Source organism: Cylas formicarius, unplaced genomic scaffold (genome assembly GCF_029955315.1).
Source record: "Cylas formicarius isolate icCylForm1 unplaced genomic scaffold, icCylForm1.1 PGA_scaffold_4__25_contigs__length_36172078, whole genome shotgun sequence".
Taxonomy (NCBI): domain Eukaryota; kingdom Metazoa; phylum Arthropoda; class Insecta; order Coleoptera; family Brentidae; genus Cylas; species Cylas formicarius.
The window spans coordinates 25,440,564-25,462,161 of NW_026844334.1; the positions used below are offsets into that span (position 1 = coordinate 25,440,564).

General features: G+C 32.7%; 6 protein-coding genes across 14 annotated transcripts; 3 read left to right on the forward strand and 3 right to left on the reverse strand.

Annotated features, from left to right (window-relative positions):
- Window positions 1-2,454: 2,454 nt before the first annotated feature.
- LOC132701507 (uncharacterized) lies at window positions 2,455-3,853 on the reverse strand. 2 transcript variants are annotated; one of them, XM_060669477.1, is made up of 2 exons: window positions 3,555-3,853; window positions 2,455-2,587 (listed from the first exon to the last, which is right to left on the reverse strand). In XM_060669477.1, exons 1-2 carry the CDS (start codon window positions 3,834-3,836, stop codon window positions 2,585-2,587), a joined length of 285 nt encoding a protein of 94 aa, XP_060525460.1. In that variant the 5' UTR covers window positions 3,837-3,853; the 3' UTR covers window positions 2,455-2,584. The 2 variants fall into 2 exon arrangements, with proteins under 2 accessions (XP_060525460.1, XP_060525459.1); XM_060669476.1 differs by lacking the exon at window positions 2,455-2,587 and adding an exon at window positions 3,320-3,427 and having other exon boundaries at window positions 3,555-3,836.
- On the forward strand, window positions 3,380-12,610 carry LOC132701500 (DNA polymerase zeta catalytic subunit). Of its 6 annotated transcripts, XM_060669463.1 has the most exons (15): window positions 3,380-3,520; window positions 4,035-4,153; window positions 4,258-4,368; window positions 4,473-4,659; window positions 4,729-5,779; window positions 5,832-6,228; window positions 7,403-7,495; window positions 8,076-8,183; window positions 8,269-8,308; window positions 8,373-10,782; window positions 10,836-11,111; window positions 11,163-11,353; window positions 11,903-12,130; window positions 12,182-12,404; window positions 12,460-12,610. In XM_060669463.1, the coding sequence occupies exons 3-15, from the start codon at window positions 4,266-4,268 to the stop codon at window positions 12,604-12,606; spliced, it is 5,454 nt and encodes a 1,817-aa protein (XP_060525446.1). In that variant the 5' UTR covers window positions 3,380-3,520; window positions 4,035-4,153; window positions 4,258-4,265; the 3' UTR covers window positions 12,607-12,610. The 6 variants fall into 6 exon arrangements, with proteins under 6 accessions (XP_060525446.1, XP_060525442.1, XP_060525444.1 ...); XM_060669459.1 differs by having other exon boundaries at window positions 4,035-4,368; XM_060669461.1 differs by lacking the exon at window positions 4,035-4,153 and having other exon boundaries at window positions 3,405-3,520.
- Window positions 12,611-12,995: 385 nt separating this feature from the next.
- Window positions 12,996-17,355, forward strand: LOC132701501 (cAMP and cAMP-inhibited cGMP 3',5'-cyclic phosphodiesterase 10A-like). Of its 3 annotated transcripts, XM_060669466.1 has the most exons (11): window positions 12,996-13,281; window positions 13,424-13,624; window positions 13,679-13,959; window positions 14,017-14,329; window positions 14,383-14,516; window positions 14,567-14,682; window positions 15,156-15,393; window positions 15,445-15,600; window positions 16,495-16,753; window positions 16,807-16,993; window positions 17,079-17,355. In XM_060669466.1, exons 1-11 carry the CDS (start codon window positions 13,005-13,007, stop codon window positions 17,167-17,169), a joined length of 2,253 nt encoding a protein of 750 aa, XP_060525449.1. In that variant the 5' UTR covers window positions 12,996-13,004; the 3' UTR covers window positions 17,170-17,355. The 3 variants fall into 3 exon arrangements, with proteins under 3 accessions (XP_060525449.1, XP_060525448.1, XP_060525450.1); XM_060669465.1 differs by having other exon boundaries at window positions 13,424-13,959; XM_060669467.1 differs by lacking the exon at window positions 17,079-17,355 and having other exon boundaries at window positions 13,424-13,959; window positions 16,809-16,968.
- LOC132701506 (sorting nexin-12) lies at window positions 17,176-18,333 on the reverse strand. Its single transcript, XM_060669475.1, has 4 exons — window positions 18,241-18,333; window positions 17,956-18,160; window positions 17,652-17,872; window positions 17,176-17,596 (listed from the first exon to the last, which is right to left on the reverse strand). Exons 1-4 carry the CDS (start codon window positions 18,303-18,305, stop codon window positions 17,491-17,493), a joined length of 597 nt encoding a protein of 198 aa, XP_060525458.1. The 5' UTR covers window positions 18,306-18,333; the 3' UTR covers window positions 17,176-17,490.
- A 195-nt stretch (window positions 18,334-18,528) lies between these two features.
- On the forward strand, window positions 18,529-20,281 carry LOC132701504 (box C/D snoRNA protein 1). Its single transcript, XM_060669473.1, has 4 exons — window positions 18,529-19,005; window positions 19,060-19,330; window positions 19,392-19,848; window positions 19,902-20,281. Exons 1-4 carry the CDS (start codon window positions 18,971-18,973, stop codon window positions 20,036-20,038), a joined length of 900 nt encoding a protein of 299 aa, XP_060525456.1. The 5' UTR covers window positions 18,529-18,970; the 3' UTR covers window positions 20,039-20,281.
- A 65-nt stretch (window positions 20,282-20,346) lies between these two features.
- LOC132701505 (vesicle-trafficking protein SEC22b-B) lies at window positions 20,347-21,484 on the reverse strand. Its single transcript, XM_060669474.1, has 4 exons — window positions 21,260-21,484; window positions 21,089-21,198; window positions 20,726-21,033; window positions 20,347-20,660 (listed from the first exon to the last, which is right to left on the reverse strand). Exons 1-4 carry the CDS (start codon window positions 21,332-21,334, stop codon window positions 20,512-20,514), a joined length of 642 nt encoding a protein of 213 aa, XP_060525457.1. The 5' UTR covers window positions 21,335-21,484; the 3' UTR covers window positions 20,347-20,511.
- Window positions 21,485-21,598: the final 114 nt, after the last annotated feature.

Genomic DNA, 21,598 nt, shown 5'->3' on the forward strand with positions numbered 1-21,598 from the left:
TCGTTCGAAAGCTGTGTCGTCATATAACAGAACCGGCCTCAGAAAAATATGTTGTCTTGTATCCTAACGAAATAAGTACTACATCAAGCTTCGGGCGTTTTGTTGGGAGTGATAAACAATATATTCATTAAATAAGAAAAAGCAAAGAACCATGTCCAAACTGCAAATTATTTATATAATTTTATTAGCGTACTATGTTCTATGATTGATAATTATTTTTCAAAAAGAATACTAGGGCATATGATTCAAAACACAAAAAAATAATAAAAATTGCTGTAGGGAATTATAATAATTTTGGCAGTAGGAACAGGAAAATTTGAAAAAACAATGTAAGTTATTTTATTGTAATGAGCAAAACATCTCTAATCTATCTGTAAAAAATTAGCACAGTTAAATAGGCTGCTGTCGAATTACTGTATTCGCCTGTTTTAAATATCTTTTAAAACTTGTCTGGGAACTACACGAAAACGGCCAAGAACTGTACAAGAAAGGTGTGTTCTTTCTTATATTTAACTATTTTTTGTTCATGTAATTGGCTAAACCTAAGCCCTCGTTAAAATGATATAAATATATGGATTTTTCAAATAAAAAAAATCAACGGCACCATTTTCTTATTGGTACTGCCAAAATCATTACGATTATAACAATTTTTCGATTTTTTTAGGAAAAAAATTAGAAACATTTGTAGTGTGAGGTTAGTTAATTGTTAGTCGATTAAAAAATGAATAAGATAAATATTGTAGCAATTATAAAAATGGTTTACTCAACAAGTAAGTAATAAGTCTACCCCATATACAGGATATTATTTAATGGTTGTAGCAATTTCAGAGTCGCATTGTTGAATCAAATTCAAGTCTAAAATTTCATGAAACATGAATTGTTGTTCGAAATGAGCAAAATCCATTTAAATTTGCCATGGTTCAATAAAAATCCTATCGGATTTTGAGTGAACCTTTTTTAAAGCTGAATTTTCTATTCCTCGGAAAGCTCATGAATAATGTATAAACATTTTTGAGATATTATATTTTCAGCCAAGTTTATCGGGTTTGGGAATATCAAATGGTTTTTACATTTTCTTCTAGAATAGTTGACAAAATACTAGTTATTTTCTTTTTAACAAGGGCTTTTAGTATAGTATAGTAGCACAGTCAGTGGAAATTTCTTTGAACAATTTTTAAAAATGCTCATTACTGTCAGTATTACAGGTGCTCCGGGTAGCCCATTTATTATCTCAAAATCTGTAAAAAATATCAAGAAAACTTACAAACAAAACTTATTTGGACTCACTCATACTTTTAACATATTATATTTTTACCCTCGAACACCCTCTATATTTAGGGTTTATTTAATTTCCCTGAACTTAATATATCTCTTAATACATCTGTGTTGATATTTAAAAAAAGAATCAATACAGCGCGATCAAAAAATAACATTTATAACCAAAATGAAAAAATCGTTAGATTTTTTTAATGGAAACGCTCCATTTTTTCTTATTTGCCATTTAAAGATGGCCCAATTCCTTTGTTTTCAAATTGATCGGTGATTTAGAAAACACTTCATGCATGGTGGCTCCGGAAAACACCTACCATTATCGTGATCTACATTTGGGGCATAACTTTTGATTTGTGATTCATTAGTAAGACATTTATATTAAAATAAAGATGTTAAGGAAACTGGTTACACCTAAATCAGATATTTTTAGTGTGGGTATCCTACCTGCTTTCTATTACTAAAGCGTTAAGGTGTTGCGATAACCTAAACAGAACGATTGATCACAAAATCCACTCCACTAAATAACGGCAAAAAAATTATTTGTCGTCACTTGTTTGGATAAATCTTTAGCGAATTGTATTAACATAAGAGATCGTCGGATTGTCCCAATGGCTAAACTGGTTAAACTGGAAAACGCGTTTATGCACAAGACCAACTTGAAAAAAATAAATGGCTTTCTACGAGGCAACAACCTACCTTAAATACTCATCCGACTTGTTATTTATCCCCCATAATAACCAATTCGGAAAATACATTTTAATGTATAGGCGGTTTAGGAGAAGAGAAACTTCCCAAAATAAAAGACTCTTTGCCACCATGGGATATTTTATACGTTAGTTTACCCCCATTTATGCTATTATTTCATGATATCCCGACTAAATTTTTAGATTTTTTTTAACACGGAACTGTAGTTAAAAATTTGGAAAAATTTGCAAATAAAAGTCTGAGGCAAATAACTCACGTGCCTCACGTACAGATAAGTACTCCGAACTGGACAAGCAGCAAATGAAACAATGAAAACAGAATAAAAGTTATAATTACAAATACAGGGAAACAAAATGCGAATTTGCATTAGATTGATATCTGCCTGTTAACAATTCCTATTCGTTCCTATTGTCCTTTTCTTTAATATTGGTCCTTTCTCTATGTAATGATTATACTTGCAGGTAATTTTTAAATCATTTCCACAGCATTCGAATCTCTAATAACGTCACATTCCAAGTGTTGTTCTTCGTCCTATATTATAGATCTTTCTTCCATATGTTTATATATCTCATTGACTTATTACAGTGATCCTTGATATCCCGGAGGGTCACTAAAAATGGAAAATGGCAGATCGCCCACAAAACCAAGGAGCTTAAATATTATATGACTCTTTTTTGAATTCACATTGATCCAGAGAGTCTTCTCTCTAATTCCTTTTCCTTATGATCTCTTCATAAAATATGTACGTGAAACTTTAAAATAAAATGAAATATAGTCTTGACTTGACACTTGATGCAGAGTCACTTAGTGTTTTCATGTTTTTCTGGTTATCGGTAATACCTAATTTGAATATCAAGCCGTGATTGCATATATCTAGGCCGAATTCATTTAGGGCATGAACGTGATGAAAGACAGAGGCTTCTAAGTTGTTTGCAAATGAAGCGCTCTAAAAGTAAATTTTAAAGAGGTAGCGTTACACACCAGAAAAAGCGCTCGAAGCTTTTTATATCAGAATATTTCCAGTGTGAGTACGAGAACGGCACTTTGCTGGAACAATGTTCGCGTACTCGTTTGATGTACTTTTTTTGGTGCCTGGTCTCCCATTCTTACAGTGTTTATGCTCTAGGAAAAATGCTGAGGACGAACTGACCTTGTAAAAACAATATCCAAACTGGTAGACTGCTGCGTCCTATACAAACCGTTCAGCACGGAAATATAAATAGCCGATGATAATAAATAGACTATATATAAATTATTAATAATGTGTATAGTGGGCGAATAGCGTGCAAATTGTGACTTTGTTATTTTAGTCAAATATTTTCACGTGCAATTACTGGTCAGCTAAATAACTTATCCTTTGTAATTTCTGTAACACTTCATTTACTTGCCGTATATACATGTTCTTATATTACATCTCAACAGCATATTGGTAATCGTCGACTTCAGAAAGCTAACAAAATAAATATGTAATATTAAAAAAATATGTTACTATAGTGGGTATTATACATATGTAATGACACCATGCTGATCGCCAACAACGTAAGTAAGTAACACTTACAACATTTTCACTAACTTACACTTTGTTCCATTTTCTTTCTAAACAGCGATATCCAGACTCTTAACGCCTTTTTGCCAGAAAATTTAATGAGATCTGGGCCTATTTGCATATACTGCCGTAAAAATGTTGCTTCCAAACTTATCGACGATTTGTCAGCGACTTTGTTGAATGTCGTTACGTCATTGGTTAAAAACGAGATTTTAAATCTCGCGCATGCGTATTTTGAATGAAACTTCTCCATTTTTTCTTTGAGAAACGCTTCATAAATGCCTGCATTATCAGCATTAGGCAGTACCTTCATATCTCTAGTAGGTAAATGACTGTGAGGGATATTTCACATAACCTTAAATACAGGTATATAACAAATTAGTAACCATCAAACATACAAACATCAAAACTTTGTTGTCACCGCTGTTTGAAATATATTAAATTAAACAAAGAGAAAGAAAAATGACGTAGTTACATTAAATTCTAAATCTTATTGTTACATGGGACGCAGTGCGTCATATACCCAATCATTGCGTGTCGTTTCATCTGAGCCAGGGTGATTGCAAGTCGCAACTATTCTCTTCTGCACTCTTGTTTATGGCTCTTAATTGACAGCATCTTTGGTTGCCGGCAAGTTTAACCTAGAATTTAAGTTTAAAATGTATTGAATTACTTTAAAGTTTTTGAAATATATTACCATTTGATGGAAAACCATATTCGTATAGTTGTTTTAGATTATTATATGAGTGAACCCATACCTGGATTAGATATTCTGTATTCCGACTTTAGGGGTTCGTCCGTATCTCAAGTGCCAGTCCTCCGCTGTTTTGGATCGAATGGAAATGGTAAAAATATTTATTTAAATATAATATTTGCAATTCATCACTCACGGTTTTATTCTTAATGTAATTTTTTGTCGCAGTAATTACAAATGTATTTTTATTTTCAGGTCAAAAAATATGTGTTCATATTCACGGGGTATTTCCATACCTATATATACCTTACGATGGAACTGGAGATGCTGATACTCTTTCTTATCAGTTAGCAGGTACTATCGATAAAGCTGTCAATATTTCCCTAAACCAAGGCAGCTCATCAACTCAGCATGTATATAAAATATCTCTCGTATCTGGTATGTAAGTATAATTAAATTACAACTCAATTTTCATTTATCCTGAGAACATTATGTACTTTTCATATTTCAGACCAATGTATGGTTATCACTTTAAAAAGCATCAATTTTTTAAAATTTATTTATATAACCCCATGGTGGTAGCGACAGTCAGCAAACTTCTATCAAACCAGTCAATTTTAGGAAAAGTATTTCAGCCTCACGAAGCACACATAAATTTTACCCTTCAGTTTATGATTGATCACAACCTACATGGTATGAGCAATATGGTTGTTGATGACATAAAGTATAGAATAAATTCAAGCATTTCGACAGAGAATGGCAGCTTTTCACAATCAACTTTAGAAAAAAATACAACTTGTGAACTGGAAGCTGATATAAATGCTCAAAATATCATTAACAGGAGGGAGATTGTTAGTGACCAGTTAGTAGCCAATCCCGGGATAGCAGCTCTTTGGGATGATGAAAAACAAAGACGTAGAAATAAAAGCAAAGAGTCTCAGCTAGGTCAGTTTATAGAAGTAAAGAACACTGATATATCTCCCACTAAATCACATTTGGTTTATAAGGAGGCTCTTTTAAAGAGATTGACTCTATTATCTTCTGATGAAAAAGTCAATAGATTTGAAGAAAATATGTCTGTATATCCAGCAGAAACTCCAGATGATGTAAATATTCAGAATGCCTCTACAGTTGATTTACACACCCCTTCAAGTTTGGAAATTTCTTTAGATGACTCTTTGATGCAACCCAGTCAGAATGTAACATTATTTCAGTCTTACATTAATGTTTCGCTCAATGAAGCAGATTTAAGTTTTGCCAATGTTTTAAAGGAACTGGAAAATGCAAATACTGAATGTGTGGAAGAGGGTAGTATTCTCTCTCAAACAGTAATAGAAAACACTGAAGAAAATGGTGATTCTGTTGAAGATTTAGACTTGAGTATGCCTTTGCCTGAAGTTCTTACACCAAGGGAGACTGATGTTTTTCAGCATACTAATGATTCCACTGATAATATTTTCCTTGATTTAAACAACACATTGATACCCCAAATTGATGGGCAAGTTGACACTGATTGTGTTCGCTATATGACAAGATGGCAGATGAAAAAATTAAAAGAAAATGTAAGTTGTATTACTATTTAAAACATTTGAAACATAATTGATTCTTCTTTAGATGTGTTGTGTTAAGACTGGAAGATCAATGCCCTCACTGGAGTGCTCATATAGTGGACTACAGACATTACCATCTCAAAGAGAAGAACCACAAAAACAACTAGTATTAGTACTAAGCAGGCTGCATGAAAATATTAAGTCTTCAAATAAAATTGTCAAATTGCAAAAAACAAAACTACCTAGTAATTTGAAGAAAACAAGATTCCAAAGAAAGGGGGAACACACATTAGAGGATGAAATTAGACTTCTGGATTTCAGAATAAATAAATTGAATAGAAGGTTTAAACTACAAAGGATAAAAAGAGTAGTGAGCAAAAAAGAAAAAATTTGGTCCTTAATGTTCCAACAAAAGCATGTACCAAAATTTAGTCTCATTCCTGGACAGAAATGGTTTCTGGGTAAATATTTTAATCTTTTTTTCTTGACTTTGCTTGTGTGGCTAGACGCTTATATTTAAACCAAACACTTTGCAATTTGCAAAAAGTTGTTATGTACATGCATATCTTTTATCAAATTGAGGATAGTCATTATATGGACAATGTAATTTGGCACATACAACATTCATCAACATCAAATAATACTCCCTCCAGTTGTTTAATTTAATTTAATTTAATTTATAATAATCATATAAAACAAACAAACAAATAAATCAATAGGTCTCATATCTACTAAAATGAAGGGTAATAAAGTTGTTTGAATAATAATTTCAAAGATATTGCTATACACACCACTAAAGCTAGCTAAAAATTGCATTAGCCTCTGAACACGCCTTAATAATAATAAAATACCTTAAACAATTTACAGTTTTTTTATTATAAAACTCCTTACTATAATAGAGGTACATTGCTGGGTAACACTTCATAAAAATCTTACTAAAACTGTCATGATTTTTTTATGTAGAAATAAATATTGCAGAAATATACAGTGAAATATGCAGAAAAAAAAACTTGCATTTTGGTCTGGATTTCGTCATTATTTATTCAATTATTTCCCTTTTTTATTTCCTTAATTTTTATTGTTGGCTTATGACCTTCAACAATGAAAACACAAAATAATTGTTCTTGATAAAAAACATGCGTAAAATCATCTTCTTTTTAATTTGTAATTGATTGTGACTAAACTTATATTACACTTAATGGGATATTTTCTGACATAATTTTGTCTGGTCCTAGAAAGATGAGGGTGAGGATCAGTTAAATCAAAAACGTGTTTTTTCCTTTTACCGGGTTGCGTCAGAAATCTAAATGGTATTAAGTCACACGACCTCCAGTCACATTTGAACCTACATAGTGGAGTTGTACACAGATTTGTTTTTACCAGGCCAATGGGTACTAATGTTACTAAACACTGTTTACTTTTAACAAGAAACATATTAGAAAAGGATAGATGTATGACTTAATGCTCTTTTGAAATAGAAAAAACCCGAAATTTTATATAAGATTCGTTTATAAAACTCATAAAATCATAAAAAGTGGACTTAATAGTGTTTAACTTTAATGAATCACTGATCTTATTTAATTCTAGGCTCTCGGTTTATTCTGTTTTGTGTTCATACTTTTAAGTATATTTCAGCCAAGCGCAAAGAAGAGTCAGTTATGGCCCATATACTCCAACAAACGAGGAAATATATAGATGATGATCTACACTTAATTGTAGAATATCAGGGTAAGAAAAAGTTCCTTTATTATTATGGAGGCAAAATAATACCACAAGTTGTTGAAATTCATACTAACTACACAGACGAAATTAACAATTTAAAATGTCAACAGAACACAAATATTAAAGAAAATTTGAAATATTTAGAAGACTCTATTCCTCATCTTAGCAATGCAGATGACTTTATAACCCCAGATTTAAAATATTCTCTCGCCACAACACTCGAATTAGAGAAACAATTGAGGGACGCTGAATTGGAACTAGAGAAACACTTATGCTATTTGAAAAATATTTCAATAGATGTAAAGAAAAGCAATACAGGTGTGAATAACTTTCAAAATCGGCCAGTCTCGCCAGTACCAACCGGTTTTATTTTGGATACTGGAGAAGAATTAAACAGGTCTTGTAATAACTGTGATCCTACCAACTGTGATAAAACTACAAATTTTTTAAATTATAATAAGGATAGGGATAAGGGAGATTTCACTTATAAAGGTATAAATTTCAAATCTGTTTTTCTGTCACCATCATTTTATATTAATTTTATTGGTATAGGTTTCAAAATTTGCTAATGTTTAACGTTTTTTAGGTAAATTATCTAGGAAATCTTTATTATATATGAATTGTGATGGGACGGCAAACACGAGCTCCTCAGAAGATGAGTTAGATGTTATTGATTACCATAAAAGGAGATCCGGCAAGTATCTTAATTGTTATCTTTAAAATCAGCTATGGTGGCAAATCTTGTTTTCAAAATAGTAATATAAAATCATGTTTAACAGGTAATACGGTTACGGAGAATAATGTTTCAAGACCTTTTAAGTGAGTGTATTCTTGCCAGAGCCACATTTAATAGTGACATTTTTGTATTTTACTTTTGTTGTAGATGTGAACAGACAGTCGATATAACAGAAGCTGTTTCAAAGTCATCAAATTCCGTGAGTAAAAATCCAAGAAAAACAACTAATTCCCAGTTGAGAAAAACTTTGAATCAGTCAGATAATTCTTTTGATATATTCTCAAATGGCCATTGCAGTAATGCTCTTCCCGAGAAACACTGCATAGAGATCGATCATCATACAGAACAAGGCTGTTCTAATGTGTTTTCCCCAGATTCTTCCTTGAGGCTAAATCCAAGTTACAAATATTCATTAAATTCTGATTTAAGTTTTAAACAAATATGGGAGAATATTATTTTAACTCCAAAAATAAAGGCACCAACAAGAGATTGCATTGAAAAATCCTTAGGTCAGTATGGGATTCCACACATAAGTTATTCTGGAGCTTTTTACGGTAACGTGGAAGATTGTACTGGTTCTGTTGAAATAGGACAAAACGTTTTGAACATTCCAAGCAAAACCACAGCTCATTTAAAAGAATTTGAATCTCATAATGATGCTTTAAACAAGTTCCGAAGATTGATAGTTGAAACTACTGTCAAACTGAATTGGAATCAAAACAACCTTAAAAAGTTAAAACTTAATCATTGCGGCAATGGTGGCTTAATCATCACGCCATTAAAAAAACCGCCGTCTATGAGATCTGTTAATAAATGGGTAGATGAAAACACGAATTCAAAATCTATATCAAAGAAACTTAAGAAGAAACACGAAAAAAACAATTTTTACATTCGAAACAGCTATGATAGCAACATGGACTCTATATCTATTTCCTCTTGCACTCAATCTCAGCCTCAGAATAGCTCTGATCTATTTTCAACCCCTGAAGAAAATACACCCAATTTAAGGAAATCTGTTGTTTATTCTCAAGATCGTGACAGATCAGATGTCATTGAGGGAGTGACGCAAAGTAGCTACACTTTACAAAAATCAGTGGAGAATTTACAAGCAGTGCGGACTGTAGTTCAATATCAGTTCTTAACCACTGTTGTAGTAGAACTTCACATCCGTACCAGGGATAAATTAAATCCCGATCCCGAATACGACCCCATTTGTGGCATTTTTTATTCATTTGCTAATGATGCTCCACGGGATTCATCAAGGATTTTAAGAAAGACGGGAGTTTTTGTTATAAATAGTCTGCCTAACGATATTCACAATATATCCCCGTCCATATTGAATGGGACTTCTCGGGATTATGATACTGCCTATGCAGATTCTGAAGAATCTCTCCTGCACAATTTTTTAAACTTCATTGTCCATCTAGATCCTGACATACTAGCGGGTTATGAAGTTCATATGTTATCATGGGGTTACTTAATTGATAGAGCAAGATTCCTAAATATTAGCATTTTACAGTCTCTTGGCAGGAGTCAGGTAAATAGATTTACTCGATTTAAAAAATCTGACGATAATTACGAATTAGAAACAGCTGTGACAGGGCGGATAGTGTTGGACATTTGGAGATTAATGAGACATGAAGTTGCATTACAAAGCTATACTTTTGAGTCTATAGTTTACGCAATTTTGCGCAGGCGTGTTCCAAAATATTTATTTCAAGACTTGACACAGTGGTGGGATTATCCAACAAATCTTCATAGGCACAGAGTGATAGAATATTACTTCGTGAGAGTGAATTCAGTATTAGATTTATTTGAAAAGCTGGATTTTATCAATCGTACCAGTGAATTAGCTAGATTATTTGGAATCTTGTTTTATGAAGTCTTATCAAGAGGTTCCCAATTCAGAGTAGAATCCATGATGTTGCGTTTAGCTAAACCATTGAACTATATTCCAGTGTCTCCTACTGTGATGCAAAGGGCCCGAATGAAAGCACCAGAATACATTCCTCTTGTCATGGAACCGGAATCCAAAATGTATAACGATCCAGTAATTGTTTTGGATTTCCAAAGTTTATATCCTTCAATAATTATTGCTTACAACTACTGCTTTACTACATGTATGGGTCGAGTCGAATGTCTGGGGAAAAATGGCCTATTCGAATTTGGAGCGACTCAGTTAAAAATTTCCAAGAGAGTTACTGAGAAACTTGCAAAAAGGGATTTGATTAATTATTCCCCATGTGGTGTAGCATTTGTAAAAAAAGAACTTAGGGAAGGGATATTGCCGAGAATGCTCAAAGAAATTCTAGACACTCGGCTCATGGTAAAGAACGCTATGAAAGAGAACGCAGACAATAACATCCTTCAGAAGGTATTGCACAACAGGCAATTAGGTTTAAAATTGATAGCTAATGTTACTTATGGGTACACAGCTGCAAACTTCAGCGGAAGAATGTGCTGTGTAGAGGTCGGGGATAGTGTCGTTAGTAAAGGCCGGGAAACTCTTCAAAGAGCCATAGCTATGGTAGATACTACTTCTGAGTGGGGCGCGAGGGTGAGCACTACAAGAAAAACTTGTTGGGCAACAATGATCGACAACTTTTCTAGGTTGTGTATGGAGATACTGACTCGTTATTTGTAATTGTGCCAGGAAGATCTAGAAAGGGGGCATTTGAGGTGGGCAAAAAAATCGCAGAGGCGATTACAAAAGATAACCCCGATCCTATAAAATTAAAACTAGAGAAAGTGTACCACCCCTGTATTTTGCAAACTAAAAAAAGATATGTTGGTTACATGTACGAGAACCCAGATCAAACGGAACCAGTATATGACGCCAAGGGTATCGAGACAGTTAGGAGAGATGGTTGTCCCGCAGTTTCAAAGGTTCAAGTGTGCAGGTTGTTTAGGATTTAGATCTTCAATTACTCGTTCTAGATGTTGGAAAAGTGTTTACGTCTCTTATTTGACATAAAAGATGTCAGCTTGATTAAGCAGTATGTTCTTAGGCAGTTTAATAAAATCCAATCAGGGAAAACAAGTATTCAGGATTTGACATTTGCCAAAGAGTACAGAGGTGCGAGTGGTTACAAACCGGGTGCTTGTGTACCAGCACTAGAACTAGCAAGGTAGACAATCATTTTTTTATGAAAACTTTTATTTTCTGCAATTGCATGCAATATTAACTCATGGGCCTAAAATGTGTTTCAATTTAGTAAAGGGTTTTGTAGTTATTTTAGTAAATATTTATAATTTTTTGATTTTCTTTTAGTCATTGTTACAAGTAAAAAAAGTTTTATGTTGCCTGCCATACTTGTGATTTATTTTTCATTTTATCCTCGGTAAATTAAAACAATATTTAAAGTAAATAATAATATTTGCGAACTTAGCTGATATGACTTTAACTTCCGACGGTTTTCTTAAATGCAGAAGAATATTCAAGATTTGTTTTTCTTTATTTCACTTTTTTTTTCCTGTACTTTTGTTATCGCAAAGTAAAAAGTATATTTTTTCCGATTATATTAAATGCATTGCATTGGAAATATATCGTTACTTGCCGCTAAATCCGGGAGTGCAATATTAACAAAATAATGCCAAAAAGTTACACTTAGACATTTAGCTATTGAGTGTTACCACTTACGCAGAATGTTAGTCAGTATGCTTATATGTTGCTATAGAAAATGGAAACTTGTGGACAGGCGCAGTGAACCAAGAAGTGGAGAAAGAGTTCCATATGTTATAGTGAACGGCTCACCGGGATTACCTCTAATTAAACTTGTTAGAAGCCCGTGGGACATCCTTAACGATTGTTCACTGAGGCCTAATGCATTGTATTACATTACAAAAGTCATTATTCCTCCTATAAACCGGTGCTTTAGTTTAATTGGTGTCGACGTTAACGTTTGGTATGTTATGCACTTAAAAATGAATCCCACCGGCCGAATGTTGAATTGTAGGTTTAACCAAATGCCTCGCAAACAAACGTTCTACCTACCCAATTCATCTCCCGGCATGAAAACCACTTTGTCTCAATATTTTGTTAACAAAATTTGCGCTGGCTGCGAATTACCCACTGCGGATGCGTTGTGTCAGAAGTGTTGTCAGAAACCAGACATTGCAGCTTTTACTTTATTTGAAAAACTTAGAATATGGGAGAAGAATCATTATGAAGTCAATTTGGTAATCAACTGAAAATTATACAACTTGCCAAAATAAATAAGTAATTGAATTTTAGATTTGTCATTCTTGTACAAGATCATTCGTTCAAGTTGCGTGTAGTTCTTTAGATTGCCCAGTGTTGTATAGAAGAATACAATCCCACAGGGAACTTCAGCAGTCCAATTATATAAGAGATTTATTACGCAATAAAACATATTTTTAGAATTCTATGCTTTTCAAAAGCGACATTTTGTTTGTTTGTTTTTTTTTTTTTTTTTTTTCAAAGAAACTTCCATATACTACTCTAATACTATTTACAAACAAACTTGCTAACGTTTTGCCAATCATCCTGTTGGCTTCTTCAGAGCTTAACTGAAACTTTTTGTTTTGGTTAGTTCAGTTGTTTCAGTTTCAGTTAAGCTCTGAAGAAGCTAACAGGATTATTGGCGAAATGTTACCAAGTTCGACCCAACAATCACCGCAGGAGGAAACCAGAAGTTTGATGATGATTAAGTTCTAAATTCTTGTATAATTACCATAATCATAATCAACAATCTAAGCAACAATTGTAATTTTTTGTCATTTTTTTGACAATAACTTTGTCGAAAATTTTGATTCAAAATGTCTTCAAGTAAAAAACCATTAAGCGATCTAATGGACATAGACACCATGGATAAGGCGACGCGAAGAGTCATAGCCCCATATGTCAGACTCTTACGAAAAAGCAAGGCGACCTTAGATGAGAAAACAAAGGAAAGCAAAAAGTTCAGTTTTTACTTGCAAAACAAACCAAGTGTGTTATTGCACGACCTTTCCTCATTTTTATCTGATAGTGTGGATTTAGCTTCCGTATTACAGGAGACAGCAAAAGTACTGAAACTTATTACTAAGGCTTGCGGTATGTATTTAAGTTGGATTGCAAATTATTTTTTGAAAAACTGGGAAGTAATTCCATAACCATGAGTTTCAGAAACATTAATCGTTTATATTTTTTCATTGAAATGGCATACGGAAGGTTTATATTATTTTCGTTGCTGTAGGTGTGATATTGTACATGGTTGACACTGCTTCAGAAGAAATATATCAGGTGCCTAAAAATGTGACTGATGAAATTCATAGAGTCAACTGGAAGATTCAAAAAGGAAGCACTGTAGCAGCTTATGTGGCATTAAAAAAGGAATATGTATTAGTAGAAGACATTCTTGTAGATGAACGGTTCCCAGCAGGACTGGGTTATCAAGGCACTCAAAATTGTGTAATTTCAAATAAAGTTGCAAACTATTTACTTATTGTAGATGATATGGTGAAGTCGGTGCTCTGTGTTCCTATTGTAGCAACAGATGGAGACTGCTATGCAGTCGTCGAAATGTACAGAAATGTCCCAGAACCTCCATTTAACAAAGAAGATTTGAAAATAACAATAGTGATGGCAGGTTGGATGGGCGCTGCCATTCATCAAAACCGCCTCAGATTGGCCCTACAAAAGCAGCAAGAATTAAATGATTACTTGCTGGATTTAACTAAGTGTTATTTCGCGGATAATGTTCCACTGGAGAAATTGATCACCGAAATAGTAGTAAGTTGAGCTAGCATGTGAGCATAAATCAGTTACTAAAACTTTTTATTTACTTAGAAGTTCGCCAAGACGACATTAGGCGCAGAACGTGGAAGTTTTTTCATCATCGATCCTGAAAGCGATTATATGACTGCTGAAGTCTTTGACGAAGGTGTTGATGGTGTTAGTACAACCATGCATAGAAAAAATATAAAAGTACGGCTTGCCAAAGACAGAAGTATCCCAGGACTAGTAGCGAGAACCGGCGCTACAGTTAACTTGAGAGATGCTTATAACGATCCTAGATTTTTTACTGCCGTCGAACCAAAGACTGGATTTATTACTAGATCTATCCTTTGTATGCCCATTGTTAGTGTGGATAATATTTTGGGTAGACAACCTATTGAGTAGCCTTCTGGACTCGTTCTCAAGGCTATCTTTTAGGAGTCGTTCAAGTAGTAAACAAGCTAAATGGTGTAGTTTTTACACCATCGGATGAAGACTTATTTAAGACATTCTCAGTCTATTGTGCTTTGGCACTGCATTACGCGAGACTAAACAACAAAATGATAAAGACTGTATGAACAATGAAAGACTTGTCTTTTGTTTAAAGCTATTATCTTTCTAGGGGTTGATTAACGACTCAAACTTGAAACTCCTCGGAATTCAAATTAAGCCGTGTATACATGATATCGATGAATTTGAAAAAAAGACAGATGTCCCCATTCCTGCTGGTTTTAATGAGTAGGTACCCCACAATATTTTTTCCTTTCGCGACATACTACGATTTCGTAAATTATGAAATATTTTTACTATCAATTTTCTTTTGAAAGATTCAATAAATTAAAAGATATGGTGGCGCAATAAGTGTGTCAAAGTAGTTGCTATGTCTTCATTATTTATCACTATTTTGAAAACATATTTTAATAGGTTTGCAATGTTTAATGTTTTTATCACAATGTTGCCGATTTGTTTCATTTTAAAAAATATTTCGCATCAAAGACTGTTTTGCTATTTGAAAGCAGTTTGCGACTTTGAATATGCCATAAAAGTTGGTGCATTAATTAAATGTATATTGCTTATTAATATAAAATGGTATAAAGAAGGAAAAACACATTTCAAAATATCTACCTATATTACAATAACTATATTTTATTATATTGATAATTAAGGATCTTTAAGGATAACTGAGCTGAAAAAATATTTGTCTTGTCTAGCTTTAGGTGGTATGTATCAATTGATGAAGAGCCGATAATGCCACAATTGATATTCTACATGATGAAGACAATCATAGATTTTAAGGATGTGAATCTATCCAAGCTAAGGGAGTTTATTTTAACAGTGAGAAAGTGCTACAGACCAAATCCATATCACAATTGGGAGCATGGATTTAATGTAGCGCACTGTATGTACAATATTCTAATAAGGAATAAAGATAGATTTACTGATGTAGAGGTATTATTTCATTTTCATATGGAAACAAGCACAATTTTTTTATAATTTTAGATTAGAACATTATTGATAGCGAGTTTATGCCATGATCTAGATCACGGTGGATATACAAATAACTTCCTGCAAATGACAGATGACACTCTGGCGCAATTGTATGATGAATCGTTTCTAGAGAATCATCATTATAGAGTGACTATGGCCTTATACCAGGTAAAAACGCAAGAATATTAAATAATTAAAAAACTGGAAAAAATGTTCTATCACGCACGCGCGTAATAGCTAAGTCAGATTCGGTTTATAGAAAATAACTGGTGACTTACCCCCACACTTTTACACACTAAGTGTCGGTGATATTGATTGTTAGGCATTGCAAGGTCTTATTGGTTTATTTTAAATGGCAGGTTTTATATTGGTTGAAACCGAGTTTTTCTTGCTCATATGTATCAACATTTTTTTGATGTTGTCTTCAAAAGCCAATGTTTTTTTCTTATACATATATAAATATTGTACAAAGCACACATATTAAATAAAATATAAACTAAAACTATACAATATACAATACAACATTCTACAATATATATTGTGATAGATGTCTCTGAATGATTTATTAAATTTTATTTTTATGGAATTCCTATTATCCTGTGGCAAAATTTTGTTTGCATCAATGAACTGACATTGTGTTAAGGTAACGGGCCATAATACTAGCAAAAGACTAAAAATTAATAAATCATTTATCTGAATTAGCTTTGTAACTTTTGCTGCAGAATGAAATTATCAAACTGATATAAGTCTTGACTAGCATTTTTATTACACATTTGGAATAATATAATAAGAATAACACCACTATTGTTGTCAGGTTTTTTTCATCAAATACTTTCAGCTATTAATTGATGGTATTATTTTTTTTCACATATAACAAAAGTCAATGAAATACAAATGAAATTTTCCAAAAATAAATACAAATACACAACGATACTGATTTTAAAACTTCCATGTTCTGCCGCTGTCATACAACTTTTCTCCCACTTTGTTGACCTGACTGTTTATTATTCGTGTGTGGTGAAATATGAAATTGTTGTCCTAGCTGTATACATTTTTCTTCAGATTTGTCCATTTTATGAAATTTCAAACAAGCTATTCCAACTGATCAACATAGAAATGAAACAAGCAATATTGTCAACCGATTTATCTTACTACTTCCGAGCACGCATGAAACTGATGCAAATACAAAACCAACAAGGAATTGATTGGTCTGATAGACATCACAGAACACTGGTGAAGGCAATTATGATGACAAGTTGTGATTTATCGGGATCCTGTAAACCTTTCCTGGTGGCTAAGATGATCACTGAAAAACTTTACAGTGAGTCTCCTACTCTTGCTTTAACGCTAGTTGATTTCAACACTTTGACCTAGAGGAATTTTATTACCAAGGGGATAAGGAAAAAGAAATGGGTCTAGTTCCATTGTCTATGATGGACAGGGATAAGTCAGCACAAGTACCAGAAGATCAAGTTCAATTTCTGTCTGTAGTAGTGTTGCCTTGCACAGATCTATTAAAATCAGTATTTCCTAATTGTGAAGATTTAAGTGCGGAAGCATTGTAAGTACAAGTACAAATGAGACCCTTTTAGAGCTTCTTGCATAAAACATAATCCAATTAATAGCCCATTTTTGTCTATTTTTAGACTTCTTAGAAAAACTTGGCAAGAAATAATTAACTTAAAGGGACAAAAATGTTGGAGGCAAGATGATTCCATTGTTAATCCAATTGACTGAAAAATATTAGCACATAAATAAATTTATTTTTTGAGTAAACAGTACATAACTTGCTTTTTATATTATTGATCTACTTACACTATAAACTTAGTACTTACAATATGAACTTATTGGTAAAACTGGACAAATTTTGCTTAAAATATATAAACTAACCAGAAGGATACCAAGTATATATAAAAAACAAAATATACAGATCTTATATCATAATGTTAAAACATTCTTAAGATAGAACATGCTGATACACACATTTAAATGTGAACAACTGAAATATAAAACCAAAATCACTGCCTATAACCCTTTTGATAAACTGGACTGATTTCTTTAAGTATTGCGAATTTTTCCTGGAACATAGTTCTTATCAATTGCGGGTTCCTGCAGGAACATATGTAGGCATCTTTCATTTTGGGCAAGTGGATGGCCAGCAATCCTGAAAAATTTAAAGGATATTATAAACTTAGAAAATTAAACCAGATGTTGCTTACTTATTTATAAACACCTCGAGACCTTTCCGTCTCTCTTCAATAAACTCCTCTTCAAAAATTCCATCATCTCCACGAAAAGGTAACTGGCGTTTCCAAGCTTTCCCTGGCAATGGAGGCACTACAATTTTGCTATCCCTTTCCAACTCATTTCGCAACCATTCAAAGTCGCTGTACCTTCGTCGCACGCTTGATTCCTTAACTTTAAACACGGGCAAGTTGGTCTAAAAAGGAATGTTATTTATCACATACCATTAAAAATTTTGGAACTCTTGAAATTTGAATACTCATTTAAGAAATAACTTACTCTCATTTTAACCTCGTAATCTGTAAACCTTTTTTTACCAACTCCAATAGTTGTTACAGGGTTAACTACATCAATTTCTAAGAAATTTGCAGGGGCTGCGTACGCGTCGTCCAAGGTTTGTTTTTTTACGTTCAGTCGTTTTGTTGCTTCCACGGTCGTATCTGATTCGGCCATCATTTTAAAAATTCTGGGATCTGAGTTTTTCCTAAAGATAAAACGTGCATGGATTAAACGCTCGATGTTTTTCTTTTTTGTGTGTAAAATCCCGATCGGAAATACACCTACCGTTTCGTGACATATGTCAACGGAACATTGAACCCCAGAAAGATATTGGTAGGTAAGAGATTCATTTGTTATGGTTAGTTAGGGTATCAAAGACTAAGCGCCGTCATACACTTATTTTTATATTTATAGCGATAAATTTCCAAAAATTTTGTATCAAATTAAGATAACATTATCATCATCAACATAATGTGGTTAGTAATGTAGTAATTTTAAGTATTATTTTTTCCAATAATTTTTCGCTTGGAGTAGTTGTTTGTGTATAGTGAAAGGCCATTAGCTAACAAACAACTTATATAATTCCCAGAAAATTGAAAGATCAATCTACAAGTTTAGCTGTAATGTACATATAGAAAGAAAATGACGCAAGGGTTAATGACCAGTTGCCTGACGCACTGCATCTCCAATCTAAAGATCGAGTACACATTAGTACATTGTTTCGTGAGTGTCTAAACCATTTGTTATCGATAGAGAAATAACGCACGAAACTTGTCTCCATACTCACCTGGTTTACCATCCATGTCCAAAATTTGGAGTAATTCTGGAAAGTGGCCGAATAATCATATTCTCTTAGCTTTAAGATTTATGTTTGATCCTGACAAACTTGGCCGATAGCAGTAAAGAAGATGAAAGAAGTTATAAGAAAAAAAAATTGTTTAAAAAAAATGAGTTGTTTTTTTTTGCCCTAAAACAAGGTAAATTTTGATAGCTTCCAATCAAGTCATTTCACGTCATGGAAACGGAAATCAGCACAAACACTTCGACGCGGTATAAATCACAATAATTATTTTAATATACTTAGGTTAATATATTTTTCTTTAGGTTGGGAATATGCGAAGTTTGTGGGTTTAGGGATGCCAGATACGCCTGTCCCAAATGTGAGGTAAAAACGTGCTCACTAAAATGTGTAAAAATCCATAAGCTCGAGTTAGAATGCGATGGATTTCGCGATCGTACCAAATTTGTTCCTTTAAATAAGTTTACAAATTTTGATCTCTCTGGAGATTATCGGTTATTGGAAGAAATCTCACGAAATGTGGAAACAGTTAAGAAGAATTTTCGTCAGAATTATTCCTACAGTAACAAAAATACGGTGACGTTTATTAACCTGCTCTTTCATATTTAATTTTATTGCTATTTATACAATTTTTCAGAGATTATATGGTTTGCGTAATGCAGCAAATCAAAGGCAAACAACTATCAAATTTCTCCCTGATAAATTTGCAAGGCACCGGGTCAATAGTTCCCATGTTCATTTCAAATCCAACATAATTTATTGGCATATTGAATGGGTGTTTGTGAATTCAAATGTTCAGAAGATATATGATCAAAAAATATCTGAAAATGAAAAGCTAGGAACTGTTTTGAGTAAGCATCTTATTAAACAGGAGGTGCCAGAGCTTCAAGAGAAATTACAATATTATCAGTCAGCTGGTATATCAGGATTAAAATTATTCCTGAAAGCTGAGCAAAAATCAGGGAAGAAGTTTTATGAACTTGATCCCACAATGACCATTAAGGAAGGCCTAAGGAAGAAGATTATTATTGAATATCCGACAATTCATGTTGTTTTTAAAGATCATTCTTATGGTTATTGTGTTATTGATTCTGGTAAGTAATTGGATTTTTAACCATATTAAAAGTGAAAATATGGTTTTTTTTAGATGATGAAGAAAGTAACAATGGTAATGATGTAGTTAATAAAATCATAAAAAAATCAGAAAGTGATGAAAATCTTTATAAATCTTTGAAGAATTTGTTATTTATATCTGAATATTCTGAAGAAGAAATGTCTGAATGAATGTGTGCGCTTGTATTTGGGAAATAATTGTTATTTTTATTTCATATAGTGGTTATTTTGATTTATTTGGTGTTATAAATTTGCAATTTTATCAAAAATTTATTAAAGAAAATCCATTATTTAATATAATAATATATGTGATGAAAATCTTTATAAATCTTTGAATAATTTATTGTTTATACCTGAATATTCTGAAGAAGAAATGTCTGAATGAGTGAGTGCGCTAATATTTGGGAAATAATTGTTATTTTTATTTCATATAGTGGTTATTTTGATTTATTTGGTTAGTTATAAATTTGCAATTTTGTCCAAAATTTATTAAAGAAAATCCATTATTTAATATAAGAAACAGTTTTTTTTGTAATGAGTCTCTACACAACTTAAACCAGAAACCTTGCTATCACAGTCCTATATATTAACCAGTACAATAAAATGCATTTTTTTAAAACCTATGAAATTTACAAAAATATAATTTACAACACCCAGAAATATAAAAACATAACAAAAAGAACAATTCCTCCAACAGCAGCTTTGACATACATGGATTTTGTGTTTAAAAATGTTGCATCCTTTTTGTACTTTTGAGTCAGCATTGAGAGGTTTTGAGTTTTTGTATCCAACTCTACAAAAAATTGGTGATTTTTATAGCAATGTTTTAGTGTATATTAAATGAATTTGTATTCATACCTGACAAGACTGTGCCTCTTTGCAAAACATCATCAATATTTTGTACCATTATTCTCTGAACATCGTGCAGCTGATTATTAATAGCATTTAAATTTCTTCTGGATCTTGAATCTGTAAACTGTTTTCTGGCTTTTTGAATGTAAGTTTCAAATTCTATAAAAGTATAAGGTCTTGTAACAGCATTAACCCTGCTTCCATATTGTGAATGAAATTCTTGTGCAATATCCTCTAAGTAGGAATATGCTAATCTTTTTGAGTAATTGCTTTCACATAGCACTAAATAACAAACGTCATATTCGATTAGGTAACTGCAAGTAAACATAAATAACAGTAGTTTTTCATAGCAGCAAATAATAGACATACTGAAAGAAATAAGGTCCTGTTTCTATAGTGCATCGAGGAGGGGACTGGGGACCCAATTTTCTAAATAGCATTTTCGCTTGGTTTTGGTAATCCAATATATTTTTTCCGGACTAAAACAGAAAACAGCTAATAATACATGAAATGAAATGTTTTTTTAAATTGGGAACATACTTGTTCATCTTCCTGCATAGTTGCACATAATGGTAGGCCATCTGCCACTCGGGCAATCATAGTTATCAGAACCATGTCTCAATGGAATTATTGAACCTTATATTTGAAAGAAACGGCACAAACAGCAGAAAATAAGCTTAGTTTGTTGGTTACACATATTGTGACATATTTTATAACTGTAAGAACACGTCAGCCGCCAGCTGCTTTTCTTCTTCCTTATTCCAAATCAATCAAAACACCACGGCCAAATCCTAGGTAAGTTTCTCCTTGTCATTGACAAACAGCGGGAAGTTTAAACTCTAAAAGGTCAATGACTATTTCATATCTAATGAATGTTTT

What these genes read in the sequence shown, in the direction of transcription:
- LOC132701507 (XM_060669476.1), bottom strand. Translation starts at nt 3,836, where the DNA reads ATGAAGGTACTGCCTAATGCTGATAATGCAGGCATTTATGAAGCGTTT. An exon ending in GAAAGAAAATGGAACAAAGT is followed by an intron (nt 3,428 to 3,554) that starts GTAAGTTAGTGA and finishes TTATTTTGTTAG; the next exon opens with CTTTCTGAAGTCGACGATTA.
- LOC132701501 (XM_060669465.1), top strand. Translation starts at nt 13,005, where the DNA reads ATGTCTTCAAGTAAAAAACCATTAAGCGATCTAATGGACATAGACACC. An exon ending in ACAACAAAATGATAAAGACT is followed by an intron (nt 14,517 to 14,566) that starts GTATGAACAATG and finishes TTATCTTTCTAG; the next exon opens with GGGTTGATTAACGACTCAAA. An exon ending in ATAGATTTACTGATGTAGAG is followed by an intron (nt 15,394 to 15,444) that starts GTATTATTTCAT and finishes TTATAATTTTAG; the next exon opens with ATTAGAACATTATTGATAGC.
- LOC132701500 (XM_060669459.1), top strand. Translation starts at nt 4,227, where the DNA reads ATGGAAAACCATATTCGTATAGTTGTTTTAGATTATTATATGAGTGAA. An exon ending in TTTTGGATCGAATGGAAATG is followed by an intron (nt 4,369 to 4,472) that starts GTAAAAATATTT and finishes TTTTATTTTCAG; the next exon opens with GTCAAAAAATATGTGTTCAT. An exon ending in CTTCTGAGTGGGGCGCGAGG is followed by an intron (nt 10,783 to 10,835) that starts GTGAGCACTACA and finishes CAACTTTTCTAG; the next exon opens with GTTGTGTATGGAGATACTGA.
- LOC132701506 (XM_060669475.1), bottom strand. Translation starts at nt 18,305, where the DNA reads ATGAATCTCTTACCTACCAATATCTTTCTGGGGTTCAATGTTCCGTTG. An exon ending in TTGACATATGTCACGAAACG is followed by an intron (nt 18,161 to 18,240) that starts GTAGGTGTATTT and finishes TTTTATCTTTAG; the next exon opens with GAAAAACTCAGATCCCAGAA. An exon ending in CTCGAGGTGTTTATAAATAA is followed by an intron (nt 17,597 to 17,651) that starts GTAAGCAACATC and finishes TAAATTTTTCAG; the next exon opens with GATTGCTGGCCATCCACTTG.
- LOC132701504 (XM_060669473.1), top strand. Translation starts at nt 18,971, where the DNA reads ATGGAAACGGAAATCAGCACAAACACTTCGACGCG. An exon ending in AGCACAAACACTTCGACGCG is followed by an intron (nt 19,006 to 19,059) that starts GTATAAATCACA and finishes ATTTTTCTTTAG; the next exon opens with GTTGGGAATATGCGAAGTTT. An exon ending in CCTACAGTAACAAAAATACG is followed by an intron (nt 19,331 to 19,391) that starts GTGACGTTTATT and finishes ACAATTTTTCAG; the next exon opens with AGATTATATGGTTTGCGTAA.
- LOC132701505 (XM_060669474.1), bottom strand. Translation starts at nt 21,334, where the DNA reads ATGGTTCTGATAACTATGATTGCCCGAGTGGCAGATGGCCTACCATTA. An exon ending in CTATGCAGGAAGATGAACAA is followed by an intron (nt 21,199 to 21,259) that starts GTATGTTCCCAA and finishes TTTCTGTTTTAG; the next exon opens with TCCGGAAAAAATATATTGGA. An exon ending in ACAGGACCTTATTTCTTTCA is followed by an intron (nt 21,034 to 21,088) that starts GTATGTCTATTA and finishes GTTTACTTGCAG; the next exon opens with TTACCTAATCGAATATGACG.